This window comes from Dermacentor albipictus, chromosome 8, assembly GCF_038994185.2.
Source record: "Dermacentor albipictus isolate Rhodes 1998 colony chromosome 8, USDA_Dalb.pri_finalv2, whole genome shotgun sequence".
Classification (NCBI taxonomy): domain Eukaryota; kingdom Metazoa; phylum Arthropoda; class Arachnida; order Ixodida; family Ixodidae; genus Dermacentor; species Dermacentor albipictus.
Window position 1 is genome coordinate 94,599,801 of NC_091828.1, and position 22,108 is coordinate 94,621,908.

General features: G+C 42.8%; 1 protein-coding gene across 1 annotated transcript in view; it reads left to right on the plus strand.

Annotated features, from left to right (window-relative positions):
* LOC139049288 (shootin-1-like) overlaps positions 1-21,936 on the plus strand; it is a 47,586-nt gene extending 25,650 nt beyond the window's left edge. Inside the window, exon 2 of the mRNA XM_070524666.1 lies at positions 21,832-21,936. Coding sequence (XP_070380767.1) covers positions 21,832-21,936 — 105 coding nt within the window. The remainder of the gene's footprint in view (positions 1-21,831) is intronic.
* Positions 21,937-22,108: the final 172 nt, after the last annotated feature.

The window sequence follows — 22,108 nt, forward strand, 5'->3', positions numbered from 1 at the left end:
CTGCTTATTCGCTTATTTATCGCGTAAATCGGCATCAGCACGTGCGTGCGAAGTGATCCATGCAAAGAACGAGCACTTTCAAGGGAGTTTATTGGACCGGCCCAAAACAATTATTTCCCTGGGCTATAGGCTTACCGTTTTTTCATTTTTCCGAGAAAATTATTCTCCGCTTATTCGCTTATTTATCGCGTAAATCCGCATCAGCACGTGCGTGCGAAGTGATCCATGCAAAGAACGAGCACTTTCAAGGGAGTTTATTGGACCGGCCAAAAACAATAATTTCCCTGGGCTATAGGCTTACCGTTTTTTCAGTTTTCCGAGAAAATTATTCTCCGCTTATTCGATAATTTATCGCGTAAATCGGCATCAGCACGTGCGTGCGAAGTGATCCATGCAAAGAACGAGCACTTTCATGGGAGTTTATTGGACCTGCCCAAAACAATTATTTCTCTGGGCTATAGGCCTACCGCTTTTTCATTTTTCCGAGAAAATTATTCTCCGCTTATTCGATTATTTATCGCGTAAATCGGCATCAGCACGTGCGTGCGAAGTGATCCATGCAAAGAACGAGCACTTTCAAGGGAGTTTATTGGACCGGCCAAAAACAATAATTTCCCTGGGCTATAGGCTTACCGTTTTTTCATTTTTCAGAGAAAATTATTCTCCGCTTATTCGCTTATTTATCGCGTAAATCGGCATCAGCACGTGCGTGCGAAGTGATCCATGCAAAGAACGAGCACTTTCAAGGGAGTTTATTGGACCGGCCCAAAACATTAATTTCCCTGGGCTATAGGCTTACCGTTTTTTCATTTTTCAGAGAAAATTATTCTCCGCTTATTCGCTTATTTATCGCGTAAATCGGCATCAGCACGTGCGTGCGAAGTGATCCATGCAAAGAACGAGCACTTTCAAGGGAGTTTATTGGACCGGCTCAAAACAATAATTTCCCTGGGCTATAGGCTTACCGTTTTTTCATTTTTCAGAGAAAATTATTCTCCGCTTATTCGATTATTTATCGCGTAAATCGGCATCAGCACGTGCGTTTGAAGTGATCTATGCAAAGAACGAGCACTTTCAAGGGAGTTTATTGGACCTGCCCAAAACAATAATTTCCCTGGGCTATAGGCTTACCGTTTTTTCATTTTTCCGAGAAAATTATTCTCCGCTTATTCGCTTATTTATCGCGTAAATAGGCCTTAGCACGTGCGTGCGAAGTGATCCATGCAAAGAACGAGCACTTTCAAGGGAGTTTATTGGACCGGCCCAAAACAATAATTTCTTTGGGCTATAGGCTTACCGTTTTTTCATTTTTCAGAGAAAATTATTCTCCGCTTATTCGCTTATTTATCGCGTAAATCGGCATCAGCACGTGCGTGCGAAGTGATCCATGCAAAGAACGAGCACTTTCAAGGGAGTTTATTGGACCGGCCCAAAACAATTATTTCCCTGGGCTATAGGCTTACCGTTTTTTCATTTTTCCGAGAAAATTATTCTCCGCTTATTCGCTTATTTATCGCGTAAATCGGCATCAGCACGTGCGTGCGAAGTGATCCATGCAAAGAACGAGCACTTTCAAGGGAGTTTATTGGACCGGCCAAAAACAATAATTTCCTGGGCTATAGGCTTACCGTTTCTTCATTTTTCCGAGAAAATTATTCTCCGCATATTCGATTATTTATCGCGTAAAAAGGCCTTAGCACGTGCGTGCGAAGTGATCCATGCAAAGAACGAGCACTTTCAAGGGAGTTTATTGGACCGGCCAAAAACAATAATTTCCCTGGGCTATAGGCTTACCGTTATTTTCATTTTTCAGAGAAAATTATTCTCCGCTTATTCGCTTATTTATCGCGTAAATCGGCATCAGCACATGCGTGCGAAGTGATCCATGCAAAGAACGAGCACTTTCAAGGGAGTTTATTGGACCGGCCCAAAACAATAATTTCTTTGGGCTATAGGCTTACCGTTTTTTCATTTTTCAGAGAAAATTATTCTCCGCTTATTCGCTTATTTATCGCGTAAATCGGCATCAGCACGTGCGTGCGAAGTGATCCATGCAAAGAACGAGCACTTTCAAGGGAGTTTATTGGACCGGCCCAAAACAATTATTTCCCTGGGCTATAGGCTTACCGTTTTTTCATTTTTCCGAGAAAATTATTCTCCGCTTATTCGCTTATTTATCGCGTAAATCGGCATCAGCACGTGCGTGCGAAGTGATCCATGCAAAGAACGAGCACTTTCAAGGGAGTTTATTGGACCGGCCAAAAACAATAATTTCCCTGGGCTATAGGCTTACCGTATTTTCATTTTTCAGAGAAAATTATTCTCCGCTTATTCGCTTATTTATCGCGTAAATCGGCATCAGCACGTGCGTGCGAAGTGATCCATGCAAAGAACGAGCACTTTCAAGGGAGTTTATTGGACCGGCCAAAAACAATAATTTCATGGGCTATAGGCTTACCGTTTCTTCATTTTTCCGAGAAAATTATTCTCCGCATATTCGATTATTTATCGCGTAAAAAGGCCTTAGCACGTGCGTGCGAAGTGATCCATGCAAAGAACGAGCACTTTCAAGGGATTTTATTGGACCTGCCCAAAACAATTATTTCCCTGGGCTATAGGCTTACCGTTTTTTCATTTTTCCGAGAAAATTATTCTCCGCTTATTCGCTTATTTATCGCGTAAATCGGCATCGGCACCTGCGTGCGAAGTGATCCATGCAAAGAACGAGCACTTTCAAGGGAGTTTATTGGACCGGCCCAAAACAATAATTTCTTTGGGCTATAGGCTTACCGCTTTTTCATTTTTCCGAGAAAATTATTCTCCGCTTATTCGCTTATTTATCGCGTAAATCGGCATCAGCACGTGCGTGCGAAGTGATCCATGCAAAGAACGAGCACTTTCAAGGGAGTTTATTGGACCGGCCAAAAACAATAATTTCCCTGGGCTATAGGCTTACCGTTTTTTCATTTTTCAGAGAAAATTATTCTCCGCTTATTCGCTTATTTATCGCGTAAATCGGCATCAGCACGTGCGTGCGAAGTGATCCATGCAAAGAACGAGCACTTTCAAGGGAGTTTATTGGACCGGCCAAAAACAATAATTTCCCTGGGCTATAGGCTTACCGTTTTTTCATTTTTCAGAGAAAATTATTCTCTGCTTATTCGCTTATTTATCGCGTAAATCGGCATCAGCACGTGCGTGCGAAGTGATCCATGCAAAGAACGAGCACTTTCAAGGGAGTTTATTGGACCGGCCCAAAACAATTATTTCCCTGGGCTATAGGCTTACCGTTTTTTCATTTTTCCGAGAAAATTATTCTCCGCTTATTCGCTTATTTATCGCGTAAATCGGCATCAGCACGTGCGTGCGAAGTGATCCATGCAAAGAACGAGCACTTTCAAGGGAGTTTATTGGACCGGCCAAAAACAATAATTTCCCTGGGCTATAGGCTTACCGTTTTTTCAGTTTTCCGAGAAAATTATTCTCCGCTTATTCGATAATTTATCGCGTAAATCGGCATCAGCACGTGCGTGCGAAGTGATCCATGCAAAGAACGAGCACTTTCATGGGAGTTTATTGGACCTGCCCAAAACAATTATTTCTCTGGGCTATAGGCCTACCGCTTTTTCATTTTTCCGAGAAAATTATTCTCCGCTTATTCGATTATTTATCGCGTAAATCGGCATCAGCACGTGCGTGCGAAGTGATCCATGCAAAGAACGAGCACTTTCAAGGGAGTTTATTGGACCGGCCAAAAACAATAATTTCCCTGGGCTATAGGCTTACCGTTTTTTCATTTTTCAGAGAAAATTATTCTCCGCTTATTCGCTTATTTATCGCGTAAATCGGCATCAGCACGTGCGTGCGAAGTGATCCATGCAAAGAACGAGCACTTTCAAGGGAGTTTATTGGACCGGCCCAAAACATTAATTTCCCTGGGCTATAGGCTTACCGTTTTTTCATTTTTCAGAGAAAATTATTCTCCGCTTATTCGCTTATTTATCGCGTAAATCGGCATCAGCACGTGCGTGCGAAGTGATCCATGCAAAGAACGAGCACTTTCAAGGGAGTTTATTGGACCGGCTCAAAACAATAATTTCCCTGGGCTATAGGCTTACCGTTTTTTCATTTTTCAGAGAAAATTATTCTCCGCTTATTCGATTATTTATCGCGTAAATCGGCATCAGCACGTGCGTTTGAAGTGATCTATGCAAAGAACGAGCACTTTCAAGGGAGTTTATTGGACCTGCCCAAAACAATAATTTCCCTGGGCTATAGGCTTACCGTTTTTTCATTTTTCCGAGAAAATTATTCTCCGCTTATTCGCTTATTTATCGCGTAAATAGGCCTTAGCACGTGCGTGCGAAGTGATCCATGCAAAGAACGAGCACTTTCAAGGGAGTTTATTGGACCGGCCCAAAACAATAATTTCTTTGGGCTATAGGCTTACCGTTTTTTCATTTTTCAGAGAAAATTATTCTCCGCTTATTCGCTTATTTATCGCGTAAATCGGCATCAGCACGTGCGTGCGAAGTGATCCATGCAAAGAACGAGCACTTTCAAGGGAGTTTATTGGACCGGCCCAAAACAATTATTTCCCTGGGCTATAGGCTTACCGTTTTTTCATTTTTCCGAGAAAATTATTCTCCGCTTATTCGCTTATTTATCGCGTAAATCGGCATCAGCACGTGCGTGCGAAGTGATCCATGCAAAGAACGAGCACTTTCAAGGGAGTTTATTGGACCGGCCAAAAACAATAATTTCCCTGGGCTATAGGCTTACCGTATTTTCATTTTTCAGAGAAAATTATTCTCCGCTTATTCGCTTATTTATCGCGTAAATCGGCATCAGCACGTGCGTGCGAAGTGATCCATGCAAAGAACGAGCACTTTCAAGGGAGTTTATTGGACCGGCCAAAAACAATAATTTCCTGGGCTATAGGCTTACCGTTTCTTCATTTTTCCGAGAAAATTATTCTCCGCATATTCGATTATTTATCGCGTAAAAAGGCCTTAGCACGTGCGTGCGAAGTGATCCATGCAAAGAACGAGCACTTTCAAGGGATTTTATTGGACCTGCCCAAAACAATTATTTCCCTGGGCTATAGGCTTACCGTTTTTTCATTTTTCCGAGAAAATTATTCTCCGCTTATTCGCTTATTTATCGCGTAAATCGGCATCGGCACCTGCGTGCGAAGTGATCCATGCAAAGAACGAGCACTTTCAAGGGAGTTTATTGGACCGGCCCAAAACAATAATTTCTTTGGGCTATAGGCTTACCGCTTTTTCATTTTTCCGAGAAAATTATTCTCCGCTTATTCGCTTATTTATCGCGTAAATCGGCATCAGCACGTGCGTGCGAAGTGATCCATGCAAAGAACGAGCACTTTCAAGGGAGTTTATTGGACCGGCCAAAAACAATAATTTCCCTGGGCTATAGGCTTACCGTTTTTTCATTTTTCCGAGAAAATTATTCTCCGCTTATTCGCTTATTTATCGCGTAAATCGGCATCAGCACGTGCGTGCGAAGTGATCCATGCAAAGAACGAGCACTTTCAAGGGAGTTTATTGGACCGGCCAAAAACAATAATTTCCCTGGGCTATAGGCTTACCGTTTTTTCATTTTTCAGAGAAAATTATTCTCTGCTTATTCGCTTATTTATCGCGTAAATCGGCATCAGCACGTGCGTGCGAAGTGATCCATGCAAAGAACGAGCACTTTCAAGGGAGTTTATTGGACCGGCCCAAAACAATTATTTCCCTGGGCTATAGGCTTACCGTTTTTTCATTTTTCCGAGAAAATTATTCTCCGCTTATTCGCTTATTTATCGCGTAAATCGGCATCAGCACGTGCGTGCGAAGTGATCCATGCAAAGAACGAGCACTTTCAAGGGAGTTTATTGGACCGGCCAAAAACAATAATTTCCCTGGGCTATAGGCTTACCGTTTTTTCAGTTTTCCGAGAAAATTATTCTCCGCTTATTCGATAATTTATCGCGTAAATCGGCATCAGCACGTGCGTGCGAAGTGATCCATGCAAAGAACGAGCACTTTCAAGGGAGTTTATTGGACCGGCCCAAAACAATTATTTCCCTGGGCTATAGGCTTACCGTTTTTTCATTTTTCCGAGAAAATTATTCTCCGCTTATTCGCTTATTTATCGCGTAAATCGGCATCAGCACGTGCGTGCGAAGTGATCCATGCAAAGAGCGAGCACTTTCAAGGGAGTTTATTGGACCGGCCAAAAACAATAATTTCCCTGGGCTATAGGCTTACCGTTTTTTCATTTTTCAGAGAAAATTATTCTCCGCTTTTTCGCATATTTATCGCGTAAATCGGCATCAGCACGTGCGTGCGAAGTGATCCATGCAAAGAACGAGCACTTTCAAGGGAGTTTATTGGACCGGCCCAAAACAATTATTTCCCTGGGCTATAGGCTTACCGTTTATTCATTTTTCCGAGAAAATTATTCTCCGCTTATTCGCTTATTTATCGCGTAAATCGGCATCAGCACGTGCGTGCGAAGTGATCCATGCAAAGAACGAGCACTTTCAAGGGAGTTTATTGGACCGGCCAAAAACAATAATTTCCCTGGGCTATAGGCTTACCGTTTTTTCAGTTTTCCGAGAAAATTATTCTCCGCTTATTCGATAATTTATCGCGTAAATCGGCATCAGCACGTGCGTGCGAAGTGATCCATGCAAAGAACGAGCACTTTCAAGGGAGTTTATTGGACCTGCCCTAAACAATTTTTTCTCTGGGCTATAGGCCTACCGCTTTTTCATTTTTCCGAGAAAATTATTCTCCGCTTATTCGATTATTTATCGCGTAAATCGGCATCAGCACGTGCGTGCGAAGTGATCCATGCAAAGAACGAGCACTTTCAAGGGAGTTTATTGGACCGGCCAAAAACAATAATTTCCCTGGGCTATAGGCTTACCGTTTTTTCATTTTTCAGAGAAAATTATTCTCCGCTTATTCGCTTATTTATCGCGTAAATCGGCATCAGCACGTGCGTGCGAAGTGATCCATGCAAAGAACGAGCACTTTCAAGGGAGTTTATTGGACCGGCCCAAAACATTAATTTCCCTGGGCTATAGGCTTACCGTTTTTTCATTTTTCAGAGAAAATTATTCTCCGCTTATTCGCTTATTTATCGCGTAAATCGGCATCAGCACGTGCGTGCGAAGTGATCCATGCAAAGAACGAGCACTTTCAAGGGAGTTTATTGGACCGGCTCAAAACAATAATTTCCCTGGGCTATAGGCTTACCGTTTTTTCATTTTTCAGAGAAAATTATTCTCCGCTTATTCGATTATTTATCGCGTAAATCGGCATCAGCACGTGCGTTTGAAGTGATCTATGCAAAGAACGAGCACTTTCAAGGGAGTTTATTGGACCTGCCCAAAACAATAATTTCCCTGGGCTATAGGCTTACCGTTTTTTCATTTTTCCGAGAAAATTATTCTCCGCTTATTCGCTTATTTATCGCGTAAATAGGCCTTAGCACGTGCGTGCGAAGTGATCCATGCAAAGAACGAGCACTTTCAAGGGAGTTTATTGGACCTGCCCTAAACATTTATTTCTCTGGGCTATAGGCTTACCGTTTTTTCCTTTTTTCCGAGAAAATTATTCTCCGCTTATTCGATTATTTATCGCGTAAATCGGCATCAGCACGTGCGTGCGAAGTGATCCATGCAAAGAACGAGCACTTTCAAGGGAGTTTATTGGACCGGCCCAAAACAATAATTTCTTTGGGCTATAGGCTTACCGCTTTTTCATTTTTCCGTGAAAATTATTCTCCGCTTATTCGCTTATTTATCGCGTAAATCGGCATCAGCACGTGCGTGCGAAGTGATCCATGCAACGAACGAGCACTTTCAAGGGAGTTTATTGGACCGGCCAAAAACAATAATTTCCCTGGGCTATAGGCTTACCGTTTTTTCATTTTTCAGAGAAAATTATTCTCCCTTTAATCGCTTATTTATCGCGTAAATCGGCATCAGCACGTGCGTGCGAAGTGATCCATGCAAAGAACGAGCACTTTCAAAAGAGTTTATTGGACCTGCCCAAAACAATTATTTCCCTGGGCTATAGGCTTACCGTTTTTTCATTTTTCAGAGAAAATTATTCTCCGCTTATTCGCTTATTTATCGCGTAAATCGGCATCAGCACGTGCGTGCGAAGTGATCCACGCAAAGAGCGAGCACTTTCAAGGGAGTTTATTGGACCTGCCCAAAACAATTATTTCCCTGGGCTATAGGCTCACCGTTTTTTCATTTTTCCGAGAAAATTATTCTCCGCTTATTCGCTTATTTATCGCGTAAATCGGCATCAGCACGTGCGTGCGAAGTGATCCATGCAAAGAACGAGCACTTTCAAGGGAGTTTATTGGACCGGCCAAAAACAATAATTTCCTGGGCTATAGGCTTACCGTTTCTTCATTTTTCCGAGAAAATTATTCTCCGCATATTCGCCTATTTATCGCGTAAATAGGCCTTAGCACGTGCGTGCGAAGTGATCCATGCAAAGAACGAGCACTTTCAAGGGAGTTTATTGGACCGGCCCAAAACAATAATTTCTTTGGGCTATAGGCTTACCGCTTTTTCATTTTTCCGAGAAAATTATTCTCCGCTTATTCGCTTATTTATCGCGTAAATCGGCATCAGCACGTGCGTGCGAAGTGATCCATGCAAAGAACGAGCACTTTCAAGGGAGTTTATTGGACCGGCTCAAAACAATAATTTCCCTGGGCTATAGGCTTACCGTTTTTTCATTTTTCAGAGAAAATTATTCTCCGCTTATTCGCTTATTTATCGCGTAAATCGGCATCAGCACGTGCGTGCGAAGTGATCCATGCAATGAACGAGCACTTTCAAGGGAGTTTATTGGACCGGCCCAAAACAATTATTTCCCTGGGCTATAAGCTTACCGTTTTTTCATTTTTCCGAGAAAATTATTCTCCGCTTATTCGCTTATTTATCGCGTAAATCGGCATCAGCACGTGCCTGCGAAGTGATCCATGCAAAGAACGAGCACTTTCAAGGGAGTTTATTGGACCGGCCAAAAACAATTATTTCCCTGGGCTATAGGCTTACCGCTTTTTCATTTTTCCGAGAAAATTATTCTCCGCTTATTCGCTTATTTATCGCGTAAATCGGCATCAGCACGTGCGTTCGAAGTGATCCATGCAAAGAACGAGCACTTTCAAGGGAGTTTATTGGACCGGCCAAAAACAATAATTTCCCTGGGCTATAGGCTTTCCGTTTTTTCATTTTTCAGAGAAAATTATTCTCCGCTTATTCGCTTATTTATCGCGTAAATCGGCATCAGCACGTGCGTGCGAAGTGATCCATGCAATGAACGAGCACTTTCAAGGGAGTTTATTGGACCGGCCCAAAACAATTATTTCCCTGGGCTATAAGCTTACCGTTTTTTCGTTTTTCCGAGAAAATTATTCTCCGCTTATTCGCTTATTTATCGCGTAAATCGGCATCAGCACGTGCGTGCGAAGTGATCCATGCAAAGAACGAGCACTTTCAAGGGAGTTTATTGGACCGGCCAAAAACAATTATTTCCCTGGGCTATAGGCTTACCGTTTCTTCATTTTTCCGAGAAAATTATTCTCCGCATATTCGCTTATTTATCGCGTAAATAGGCCTTAGCACGTGCGTGCGAAGTGATCCATGCAAAGAACGAGCACTTTCAAGGGATTTTATTGGACCTGCCCAAAACAATTATTTCCCTGGGCTATAGGCTTACCGTTTTTTCATTTTTCCGAGAAAATTATTCTCCGCTTATTCGCTTATTTATCGCGTAAATCGGCATCGGTACCTGCGTGCGAAGTGATCCATGCAAAGAACGAGCACTTTCAAGGGAGTTTATTGGACCGGCCCAAAACAATAATTTCTTTGGGCTATAGGCTTACCGCTTTTTCATTTTTCCGAGAAAATTATTCTCCGCTTATTCGCTTATTTATCGCGTAAATCGGCATCAGCACGTGCGTGCGAAGTGATCCATGCAAAGAACGAGCACTTTCAAGGGAGTTTATTGGACCGGCCAAAAACAATAATTTCCCTGGGCTATAGGCTTACCGTTTCTTCATTTTTCCGAGAAAATTATTCTCCGCATATTCGCTTATTTATCGCGTAAATAGGCCTTAGCACGTGCGTGCGAAGTGATCCATGCAAAGAACGAGCACTTTCAAGGGATTTTATTGGACCTGCCCAAAACAATTATTTCCCTGGGCTATAGGCTTACCGTTTTTTTCATTTTTCCGAGAAAATTATTCTCCGCTTATTCGCTTATTTATCGCGTAAATCGGCATCGGTACCTGCGTGCGAAGTGATCCATGCAAAGAACGAGCACTTTCAAGGGAGTTTATTGGACCGGCCCAAAACAATAATTTCTTTGGGCTATAGGCTTACCGCTTTTTCATTTTTCCGAGAAAATTATTCTCCGCTTATTCGCCTATTTATCGCGTAAATCGGCATCAGCACGTGCGTGCGAAGTGATCCATGCAAAGAACGAGCACTTTCAAGGGAGTTTATTGGACCGGCCCAAAACAATAATTTCCCTGGGCTTACCGTTTTTTCATTTTTCCGAGAAAATTATTCTCCGCTTATTCGCTTATTTATCGCGTAAATCGGCATCAGCACGTGCGTGCGAAGTGATCCATGCAAAGAACGAGCACTTTCAAGGGAGTTTATTGGACCGGCCAAAAACAATAATTTCCCTGGGCTATAGGCTTACCGTTTTTTTCATTTTTCAGAGAAAATTATTCTCCGCTTATTCGCTTATTTATCGCGTAAATCGGCATCAGCACATGCGTGCGAAGTGATCCATGCAAAGAACGAGCACTTTCAAGGGAGTTTATTGGACCGGCCCAAAACAATAATTTCTTTGGGCTATAGGCTTACCGTTTTTTCATTTTTCCGAGAAAATTATTCTCCGCTTATTCGCTTATTTATCGCGTAAATCGGCATCAGCACGTGCGTGCGAAGTGATCCATGCAAAGAACGAGCACTTTCAAGGGAGTTTATTGGACCGGCCAAAAACAATAATTTCCTGGGCTATAGGCTTACCGTTTCTTCATTTTTCCGAGAAAATTATTCTCCGAATATTCGCTTATTTATCGCGTAAATAGGCCTTAGCACGTGCGTGCGAAGTGATCCATGCAAAGAACGAGCACTTTCAAGGGAGTTTATTGGACCGGCCCAAAACAATAATTTCTTTGGGCTATAGGCTTACCGCTTTTTCATTTTTCCGAGAAAATTATTCTCCGCTTATTCGCTTATTTATCGCGTAAATCGGCATCAGCACGTGCGTGCGAAGTGATCCATGCAAAGAACGAGCACTTTCAAGGGAGTTTATTGGACCGGCCCAAATCAATAATTTCTTTGGGCTATAGGCTTACCGCTTTTTCATTTTTCCGAGAAAATTATTCTCCGCTTATTCGCTTATTTATCGCGTAAATCGGCATCAGCACGTGCGTGCGAAGTGATCCATGCAAAGAACGAGCACTTTCAAGGGAGTTTATTGGACCGGCTCAAAACAATAATTTCCCTGGGCTATAGGCTTACCGTTTTTTCATTTTTCAGAGAAAATTATTCTCCGCTTATTCGCTTATTTATCGCGTAAATCGGCATCAGCACGTGCGTGCGAAGTGATCCATGCAATGAACGAGCACTTTCAAGGGAGTTTATTGGACCGCCCCAAAACAATTATTTCCCTGGGCTATAAGCTTACCGTTTTTTCATTTTTCCGAGAAAATTATTCTCCGCTTATTCGCTCATTTATCGCGTAAATCGGCATCAGCACGTGCGTGCGAAGTGATCCATGCAAAGAACGAGCACTTTCAAGGGAGTTTATTGGACCGGCCAAAAACAATTATTTCCCTGGGCTATAGGCTTACCGTTTCTTCATTTTTCCGAGAAAATTATTCTCCGCATATTCGCTTATTTATCGCGTAAATAGGCCTTAGCACGTGCGTGCGAAGTGATCCATGCAAAGAACGAGCACTTTCAAGGGATTTTATTGGACCTGCCCAAAACAATTATTTCCCTGGGCTATAGGCTTACCGTTTTTTCATTTTTCCGAGAAAATTATTCTCCGCTTATTCGCTTATTTATCGCGTAAATCGGCATCGGTACCTGCGTGCGAAGTGATCCATGCAAAGAACGAGCACTTTCAAGGGAGTTTATTGGACCGGCCCAAAACAATAATTTCTTTGGGCTATAGGCTTACCGCTTTTTCATTTTTCCGAGAAAATTATTCTCCGCTTATTCGCCTATTTATCGCGTAAATCGGCATCAGCACGTGCGTGCGAAGTGATCCATGCAAAGAACGAGCACTTTCAAGGGAGTTTATTGGACCGGCCCAAAACAATAATTTCCCTGGGCTTACCGTTTTTTCATTTTTCCGAGAAAATTATTCTCCGCTTATTCGCTTATTTATCGCGTAAATCGGCATCAGCACGTGCGTGCGAAGTGATCCATGCAAAGAACGAGCACTTTCAAGGGAGTTTATTGGACCGGCCAAAAACAATAATTTCCCTGGGCTATAGGCTTACCGTTTTTTTCATTTTTCAGAGAAAATTATTCTCCGCTTATTCGCTTATTTATCGCGTAAATCGGCATCAGCACATGCGTGCGAAGTGATCCATGCAAAGAACGAGCACTTTCAAGGGAGTTTATTGGACCGGCCCAAAACAATAATTTCTTTGGGCTATAGGCTTACCGTTTTTTCATTTTTCCGAGAAAATTATTCTCCGCTTATTCGCTTATTTATCGCGTAAATCGGCATCAGCACGTGCGTGCGAAGTGATCCATGCAAAGAACGAGCACTTTCAAGGGAGTTTATTGGACCGGCCAAAAACAATAATTTCCTGGGCTATAGGCTTACCGTTTCTTCATTTTTCCGAGAAAATTATTCTCCGCATATTCGCTTATTTATCGCGTAAATAGGCCTTAGCACGTGCGTGCGAAGTGATCCATGCAAAGAACGAGCACTTTCAAGGGAGTTTATTGGACCGGCCCAAAACAATAATTTCTTTGGGCTATAGGCTTACCGCTTTTTCATTTTTCCGAGAAAATTATTCTCCGCTTATTCGCTTATTTATCGCGTAAATCGGCATCAGCACGTGCGTGCGAAGTGATCCATGCAAACAACGAGCACTTTCAAGGGAGTTTATTGGACCGGCTCAAAACAATAATTTCCCTGGGCTATAGGCTTACCGTTTTTTCATTTTTCAGAGAAAATTATTCTCCGCTTATTCGCTCATTTATCGCGTAAATCGGCATCAGCACGTGCGTGCGAAGTGATCCATGCAATGAACGAGCACTTTCAAGGGAGTTTATTGGACCGGCCCAAAACAATTATTTCCCTGGGCTATAGGCTTACCGTTTTTTCATTTTTCCGAGAAAATTATTCTCCGCTTATTCGCTTATTTATCGCGTAAATCGGCATCAGCACGTGCGTGCGAAGTGATCCAGGCAAAGAACGAGCACTTTCAAGGGAGTTTATTGGACCGGCCCAAAACAATAATTTCCCTGGGCTATAGGCTTACCGTTTTTTTCATTTTTCAGAGAAAATTGTTCTCCGCTTATTCGCTTATTTATCGCGTAAATCGGCATCAGCACATGCGTGCGAAGTGATCCATGCAAAGAACGAGCACTTTCAAGGGAGTTTATTGGACCGGCCCAAAACAATAATTTCTTTGGGCTATAGGCTTACCGTTTTTTCATTTTTCAGAGAAAATTATTCTCCGCTTATTGGCTTATTTATCGCGTAAATCGGCATCAGCACGTGCGTGCGAAGTGATCCATGCAAAGAACGAGCACTTTCAAGGGAGTTTATTGGACCGGCCCAAAACAATTATTTCCCTGGGCTATAATAGGCTTACCGTTTTTTCATTTTTCCGAGAAAATTATTCTCCGCTTATTCGCTTATTTATCGCGTAAATCGGCATCAGCACGTGCGTGCGAAGTGATCCATGCAAAGAACGAGCACTTTCAAGGAAGTTTATTGGACCGGCCCAAAACAATAATTTATTTGGGCTATAGGCTTACCGCTTTTTCATTTTTCCGAGAAAATTATTCTCCGCTTATTCGCTTATTTATCGCGTAAATCGGCATCAGCACGTGCGTGCGAAGTGATCCATGCAATGAACGAGCACTTTCAAGGGAGTTTATTGGACCGGCCCAAAACAATTATTTCCCTGGGCTATAAGCTTACCGTTTTTTCATTTTTCCGAGAAAATTATTCTCCGCTTATTCGCTTATTTATCGCGTAAATCGGCATCAGCACGTGCCTGCGAAGTGATCCATGCAAAGAACGAGCACTTTCAAGGGAGTTTATTGGACCGGCCAAAAACAATTATTTCCCTGGGCTATAGGCTTACCGTTTTTTCATTTTTCAGAGAAAATTATTCTCCGCTTATTCGCTTATTTATCGCGTAAATCGGCATCAGCACGTGCGTGCGAAGTGATCCATGCAAAGAACGAGCACTTTCAAGGGAGTTTATTGGACCGGCCCAAAACAATAATTTCTTTGGGCTATAGGTTACCGCTTTTTCATTTTTCCGAGAAAATTATTCTCCGCTTATTCGCTTATTTATCGCGTAAATCGGCATCAGCACGTGCGTTCGAAGTGATCCATGCAAAGAACGAGCACTTTCAAGGGAGTTTATTGGACCGGCCAAAAACAATAATTTCCCTGGGCTATAGGCTTTCCGTTTTTTCATTTTTCAGAGAAAATTATTCTCCGCTTATTCGCTTATTTATCGCGTAAATCGGCATCAGCACGTGCGTGCGAAGTGATCCATGCAAAGAACGAGCACTTTCAAGGGAGTTTATTGGACCGGCCAAAAACAATTATTTCCCTGGGCTATAGGCTTACCGTTTTTTTCATTTTTCCGAGAAAATTATTCTCCGCTTATTCGCTTATTTATCGCGTAAATCGGCATCAGCACGTGCGTGCGAAGTGATCCATGCAAAGAACGAGCACTTTCAAGGGAGTTTATTGGACCGGCCCAAATCAATAATTTCTTTGGGCTATAGGCTTACCGCTTTTTCATTTTTCCGAGAAAATTATTCTCCGCTTATTCGCTTATTTATCGCGTAAATCGGCATCAGCACGTGCGTGCGAAGTGATCCATGCAAAGAACGAGCACTTTCAAGGGAGTTTATTGGACCGGCTCAAAACAATAATTTCCCTGGGCTATAGGCTTACCGTTTTTTCATTTTTCAGAGAAAATTATTCTCCGCTTATTCGCTTATTTATCGCGTAAATCGGCATCAGCACGTGCGTGCGAAGTGATCCATGCAATGAACGAGCACTTTCAAGGGAGTTTATTGGACCGGCCCAAAACAATTATTTCCCTGGGCTATAAGCTTACCGTTTTTTCATTTTTCCGAGAAAATTATTCTCCGCTTATTCGCTTATTTATCGCGTAAATCGGCATCAGCACGTGCGTGCGAAGTGATCCATGCAAAGAACGAGCACTTTCAAGGGAGTTTATTGGACCGGCCAAAAACAATTATTTCCCTGGGCTATAGGCTTACCGTTTCTTCATTTTTCCGAGAAAATTATTCTCCGCATATTCGCTTATTTATCGCGTAAATAGGCCTTAGCACGTGCGTGCGAAGTGATCCATGCAAAGAACGAGCACTTTCAAGGGATTTTATTGGACCTGCCCAAAACAATTATTTCCCTGGGCTATAGGCTTACCGTTTTTTCATTTTTCCGAGAAAATTATTCTCCGCTTATTCGCTTATTTATCGCGTAAATCGGCATCGGTACCTGCGTGCGAAGTGATCCATGCAAAGAACGAGCACTTTCAAGGGAGTTTATTGGACCGGCCCAAAACAATAATTTCTTTGGGCTATAGGCTTACCGCTTTTTCATTTTTCCGAGAAAATTATTCTCCGCTTATTCGCTTATTTATCGCGTAAATCGGCATCAGCACGTGCGTGCGAAGTGATCCATGCAAAGAACGAGCACTTTCAAGGGAGTTTATTGGACCGGCCAAAAACAATAATTTCCCTGGGCTATAGGCTTACCGTTTCTTCATTTTTCCGAGAAAATTATTCTCCGCATATTCGCTTATTTATCGCGTAAATAGGCCTTAGCACGTGCGTGCGAAGTGATCCATGCAAAGAACGAGCACTTTCAAGGGATTTTATTGGACCTGCCCAAAACAATTATTTCCCTGGGCTATAGGCTTACCGTTTTTTCATTTTTCCGAGAAAATTATTCTCCGCTTATTCGCTTATTTATCGCGTAAATCGGCATCGGTACCTGCGTGCGAAGTGATCCATGCAAAGAACGAGCACTTTCAAGGGAGTTTATTGGACCGGCCCAAAACAATAATTTCTTTGGGCTATAGGCTTACCGCTTTTTCATTTTTCCGAGAAAATTATTCTCCGCTTATTCGCCTATTTATCGCGTAAATCGGCATCAGCACGTGCGTGCGAAGTGATCCATGCAAAGAACGAGCACTTTCAAGGGAGTTTATTGGACCGGCCCAAAACAATAATTTCCCTGGGCTTACCGTTTTTTCATTTTTCCGAGAAAATTATTCTCCGCTTATTCGCTTATTTATCGCGTAAATCGGCATCAGCACGTGCGTGCGAAGTGATCCATGCAAAGAACGAGCACTTTCAAGGGAGTTTATTGGACCGGCCAAAAACAATAATTTCCCTGGGCTATAGGCTTACCGTTTTTTTCATTTTTCAGAGAAAATTATTCTCCGCTTATTCGCTTATTTATCGCGTAAATCGGCATCAGCACATGCGTGCGAAGTGATCCATGCAAAGAACGAGCACTTTCAAGGGAGTTTATTGGACCGGCCCAAAACAATAATTTCTTTGGGCTATAGGCTTACCGTTTTTTCATTTTTCCGAGAAAATTATTCTCCGCTTATTCGCTTATTTATCGCGTAAATCGGCATCAGCACGTGCGTGCGAAGTGATCCATGCAAAGAACGAGCACTTTCAAGGGAGTTTATTGGACCGGCCAAAAACAATAATTTCCTGGGCTATAGGCTTACCGTTTCTTCATTTTTCCGAGAAAATTATTCTCCGAATATTCGCTTATTTATCGCGTAAATAGGCCTTAGCACGTGCGTGCGAAGTGATCCATGCAAAGAACGAGCACTTTCAAGGGAGTTTATTGGACCGGCCCAAAACAATAATTTCTTTGGGCTATAGGCTTACCGCTTTTTCATTTTTCCGAGAAAATTATTCTCCGCTTATTCGCTTATTTATCGCGTAAATCGGCATCAGCACGTGCGTGCGAAGTGATCCATGCAAAGAACGAGCACTTTCAAGGGAGTTTATTGGACCGGCCCAAATCAATAATTTCTTTGGGCTATAGGCTTACCGCTTTTTCATTTTTCCGAGAAAATTATTCTCCGCTTATTCGCTTATTTATCGCGTAAATCGGCATCAGCACGTGCGTGCGAAGTGATCCATGCAAAGAACGAGCACTTTCAAGGGAGTTTATTGGACCGGCTCAAAACAATAATTTCCCTGGGCTATAGGCTTACCGTTTTTTCATTTTTCAGAGAAAATTATTCTCCGCTTATTCGCTTATTTATCGCGTAAATCGGCATCAGCACGTGCGTGCGAAGTGATCCATGCAATGAACGAGCACTTTCAAGGGAGTTTATTGGACCGCCCCAAAACAATTATTTCCCTGGGCTATAAGCTTACCGTTTTTTCATTTTTCCGAGAAAATTATTCTCCGCTTATTCGCTCATTTATCGCGTAAATCGGCATCAGCACGTGCGTGCGAAGTGATCCATGCAAAGAACGAGCACTTTCAAGGGAGTTTATTGGACCGGCCAAAAACAATTATTTCCCTGGGCTATAGGCTTACCGTTTCTTCATTTTTCCGAGAAAATTATTCTCCGCATATTCGCTTATTTATCGCGTAAATAGGCCTTAGCACGTGCGTGCGAAGTGATCCATGCAAAGAACGAGCACTTTCAAGGGATTTTATTGGACCTGCCCAAAACAATTATTTCCCTGGGCTATAGGCTTACCGTTTTTTCATTTTTCCGAGAAAATTATTCTCCGCTTATTCGCTTATTTATCGCGTAAATCGGCATCGGTACCTGCGTGCGAAGTGATCCATGCAAAGAACGAGCACTTTCAAGGGAGTTTATTGGACCGGCCCAAAACAATAATTTCTTTGGGCTATAGGCTTACCGCTTTTTCATTTTTCCGAGAAAATTATTCTCCGCTTATTCGCCTATTTATCGCGTAAATCGGCATCAGCACGTGCGTGCGAAGTGATCCATGCAAAGAACGAGCACTTTCAAGGGAGTTTATTGGACCGGCCCAAAACAATAATTTCCCTGGGCTTACCGTTTTTTCATTTTTCCGAGAAAATTATTCTCCGCTTATTCGCTTATTTATCGCGTAAATCGGCATCAGCACGTGCGTGCGAAGTGATCCATGCAAAGAACGAGCACTTTCAAGGGAGTTTATTGGACCGGCCAAAAACAATAATTTCCCTGGGCTATAGGCTTACCGTTTTTTTCATTTTTCAGAGAAAATTATTCTCCGCTTATTCGCTTATTTATCGCGTAAATCGGCATCAGCACATGCGTGCGAAGTGATCCATGCAAAGAACGAGCACTTTCAAGGGAGTTTATTGGACCGGCCCAAAACAATAATTTCTTTGGGCTATAGGCTTACCGTTTTTTCATTTTTCCGAGAAAATTATTCTCCGCTTATTCGCTTATTTATCGCGTAAATCGGCATCAGCACGTGCGTGCGAAGTGATCCATGCAAAGAACGAGCACTTTCAAGGGAGTTTATTGGACCGGCCAAAAACAATAATTTCCTGGGCTATAGGCTTACCGTTTCTTCATTTTTCCGAGAAAATTATTCTCCGCATATTCGCTTATTTATCGCGTAACTAGGCCTTAGCACGTGCGTGCGAAGTGATCCATGCAAAGAACGAGCACTTTCAAGGGAGTTTATTGGACCGGCCCAAAACAATAATTTCTTTGGGCTATAGGCTTACCGCTTTTTCATTTTTCCGAGAAAATTATTCTCCGCTTATTCGCTTATTTATCGCGTAAATCGGCATCAGCACGTGCGTGCGAAGTGATCCATGCAAACAACGAGCACTTTCAAGGGAGTTTATTGGACCGGCTCAAAACAATAATTTCCCTGGGCTATAGGCTTACCGTTTTTTCATTTTTCAGAGAAAATTATTCTCCGCTTATTCGCTTATTTATCGCGTAAATCGGCATCAGCACGTGCGTGCGAAGTGATCCATGCAATGAACGAGCACTTTCAAGGGAGTTTATTGGACCGGCCCAAAACAATTATTTCCCTGGGCTATAGGCTTACCGTTTTTTCATTTTTCCGAGAAAATTATTCTCCGCTTATTCGCTTATTTATCGCGTAAATCGGCATCAGCACGTGCGTGCGAAGTGATCCAGGCAAAGAACGAGCACTTTCAAGGGAGTTTATTGGACCGGCCCAAAACAATAATTTCCCTGGGCTATAGGCTTACCGTTTTTTTCATTTTTCAGAGAAAATTATTCTCCGCTTATTCGCTTATTTATCGCGTAAATCGGCATCAGCACATGCGTGCGAAGTGATCCATGCAAAGAACGAGCACTTTCAAGGGAGTTTATTGGACCGGCCCAAAACAATAATTTCTTTGGGCTATAGGCTTACCGTTTTTTCATTTTTCAGAGAAAATTATTCTCCGCTTATTGGCTTATTTATCGCGTAAATCGGCATCAGCACGTGCGTGCGAAGTGATCCATGCAAAGAACGAGCACTTTCAAGGGAGTTTATTGGACCGGCCCAAAACAATTATTTCCCTGGGCTATAATAGGCTTACCGTTTTTTCATTTTTCCGAGAAAATTATTCTCCGCTTATTCGCTTATTTATCGCGTAAATCGGCATCAGCACGTGCGTGCGAAGTGATCCATGCAAAGAACGAGCACTTTCAAGGAAGTTTATTGGACCGGCCCAAAACAATAATTTATTTGGGCTATAGGCTTACCGCTTTTTCATTTTTCCGAGAAAATTATTCTCCGCTTATTCGCTTATTTATCGCGTAAATCGGCATCAGCACGTGCGTGCGAAGTGATCCATGCAAAGAACGAGCACTTTCAAGGGAGTTTATTGGACCGGCCCAAAACAATTATTTCCCTGGGCTATAGGCTTACCGTTTTTTCATTTTTCCGAGAAAATTATTCTCCGCTTATTCGCTTATTTATCGCGTAAATCGGCATCAGCACGTGCGTGCGAAGTGATCCATGCAAAGAACGAGCACTTTCAAGGAAGCTTATTGGACCGGCCCAAAACAATAATTTATTTGGGCTATAGGCTTACCGCTTTTTCATTTTTCCGAGAAAATTATTCTCCGCTTATTCGCTTATTTATCGCGTAAATCGGCATCAGCACGTGCGTGCGAAGTGATCCATGCAAAGAACGAGCACTTTCAAGGGAGTTTATTGGACCGGCCCAAAACAATAATTTCCCTGGGCTATAGGCTTACCGTTTTTTCATTTTTCAGAGAAAATTATTCTCCGCTTAATCGCTTATTTATCGCGTAAATCGGCATCAGCACGTGCGTGCGAAGTGATTCATGCAAAGAACGAGCACTTTCAAAAGAGTTTATTGGACCTTCCCAAAACAATTATTTCCCTGGGTACCGTTTTTTCATTTTTCCGAGAAAATTATTCTCCGCTTATTCGCTTGTTTATCGCGTAAATCGGCATCAGCACGTGCGTGCGAAGTGATCCATACAAAGAACGAGCACTTCCAAGGGAGTTTATTGGACCGGCCGAAAACAATAATTTATTTGGGCTATAGGCTTACCGCTTTTTCATTTTTCCGAGAAAATTATTCTCCGCTTATTCACTTATTTATCGCGTAAATCGGCATCAGCACGTGCGTGCGAAGTGATCCATGCAAAGAACGAGCACTTTCAAAAGAGTTTATTGGACCTGCCCAAAACAATTATTTCCCTGGGTACCGTTTTTTCATTTTTCCGAGAAAATTATTCTCCGCTTATTCGCTTATTTATCGCGTAAATCGGCATCAGCACGTGCGTGCGAAGTGATCCATACAAAGAACGAGCACTTTCAAGGGAGTTTATTGGACCGGCCAATAAAGGCTTACCGTTTTTTCATTTTTCCGAGAAAATTATTCTCCGCTTATTCGCTTATTTATCGCGTAAATCGGCATCAGCACGTGCGTGCGAAGTGATCCATGCAAAGAACGAGCACTTTCAAGGGAGTTTATTGGACCGGCCCAAAACAATAATTTCCCTGGGCTATAGGCAGTGGCGTAGCTAGGTCGTCTGGCACCCGGGGCCCATAGGTCTTCTGTCACCCGGCGGAAAGGGTGTCAACCGGCGGAAAGGGTGTCTTCAGGCGTATATGACACCCCCCTCCCCCCCAACTGGTCCCTTGCACCCGGGGCCCACGGCCCCCCGGCCCCCCCTGTTGCTACGCCACTGCCTGCCGGCCCGATCGCAGGCGCGCTGGACGGCCAGGATTTGGTCCTCAAAAACGGGACTTCGCAGGAGCGCGTCCCACTCTTCCTTGGTGAACTTCGGGAATATGAGGTAATCTCACCACAGGCCACGCAAGAACAATTCGGATAAATCTCAGGATATATGCTTTAAGGGACGCCGGATTTGGGTAGGAGATCGTTTGGAGGAGTCTTAGTGTGACCGCCTGCAGCCTGCTTAGCTTGGAGTGAGGCGGCGGGAAAACCATTTAGTGATTTCGTTGTGCGTGATAGGAACGTCTCTGTGTGTGATTATTGCTTGTTCCCCAATATAAAGCAGCATTTGAGTGGCCAACGCTTCCTGAGCGACGATGAAGTCAAAGAAGAGCTGAAACGCTTTCTCAACAAGTTGGCGGCGCAGTTCTACGACATTGGGATACATTAATTGGAGCACCGTCTACAAAATGTGTAGAAAAAGATGGTGACTGTGAAGAAAAATAGAGCAAAGTTTCACCTTTCCAATGATGTAATTTATATCAAAAATCAATGTTGTCTATTTCTAAAATTGATGGGAACTTAACTTGTGGATCGACCTTCATATATACATAATCATATGA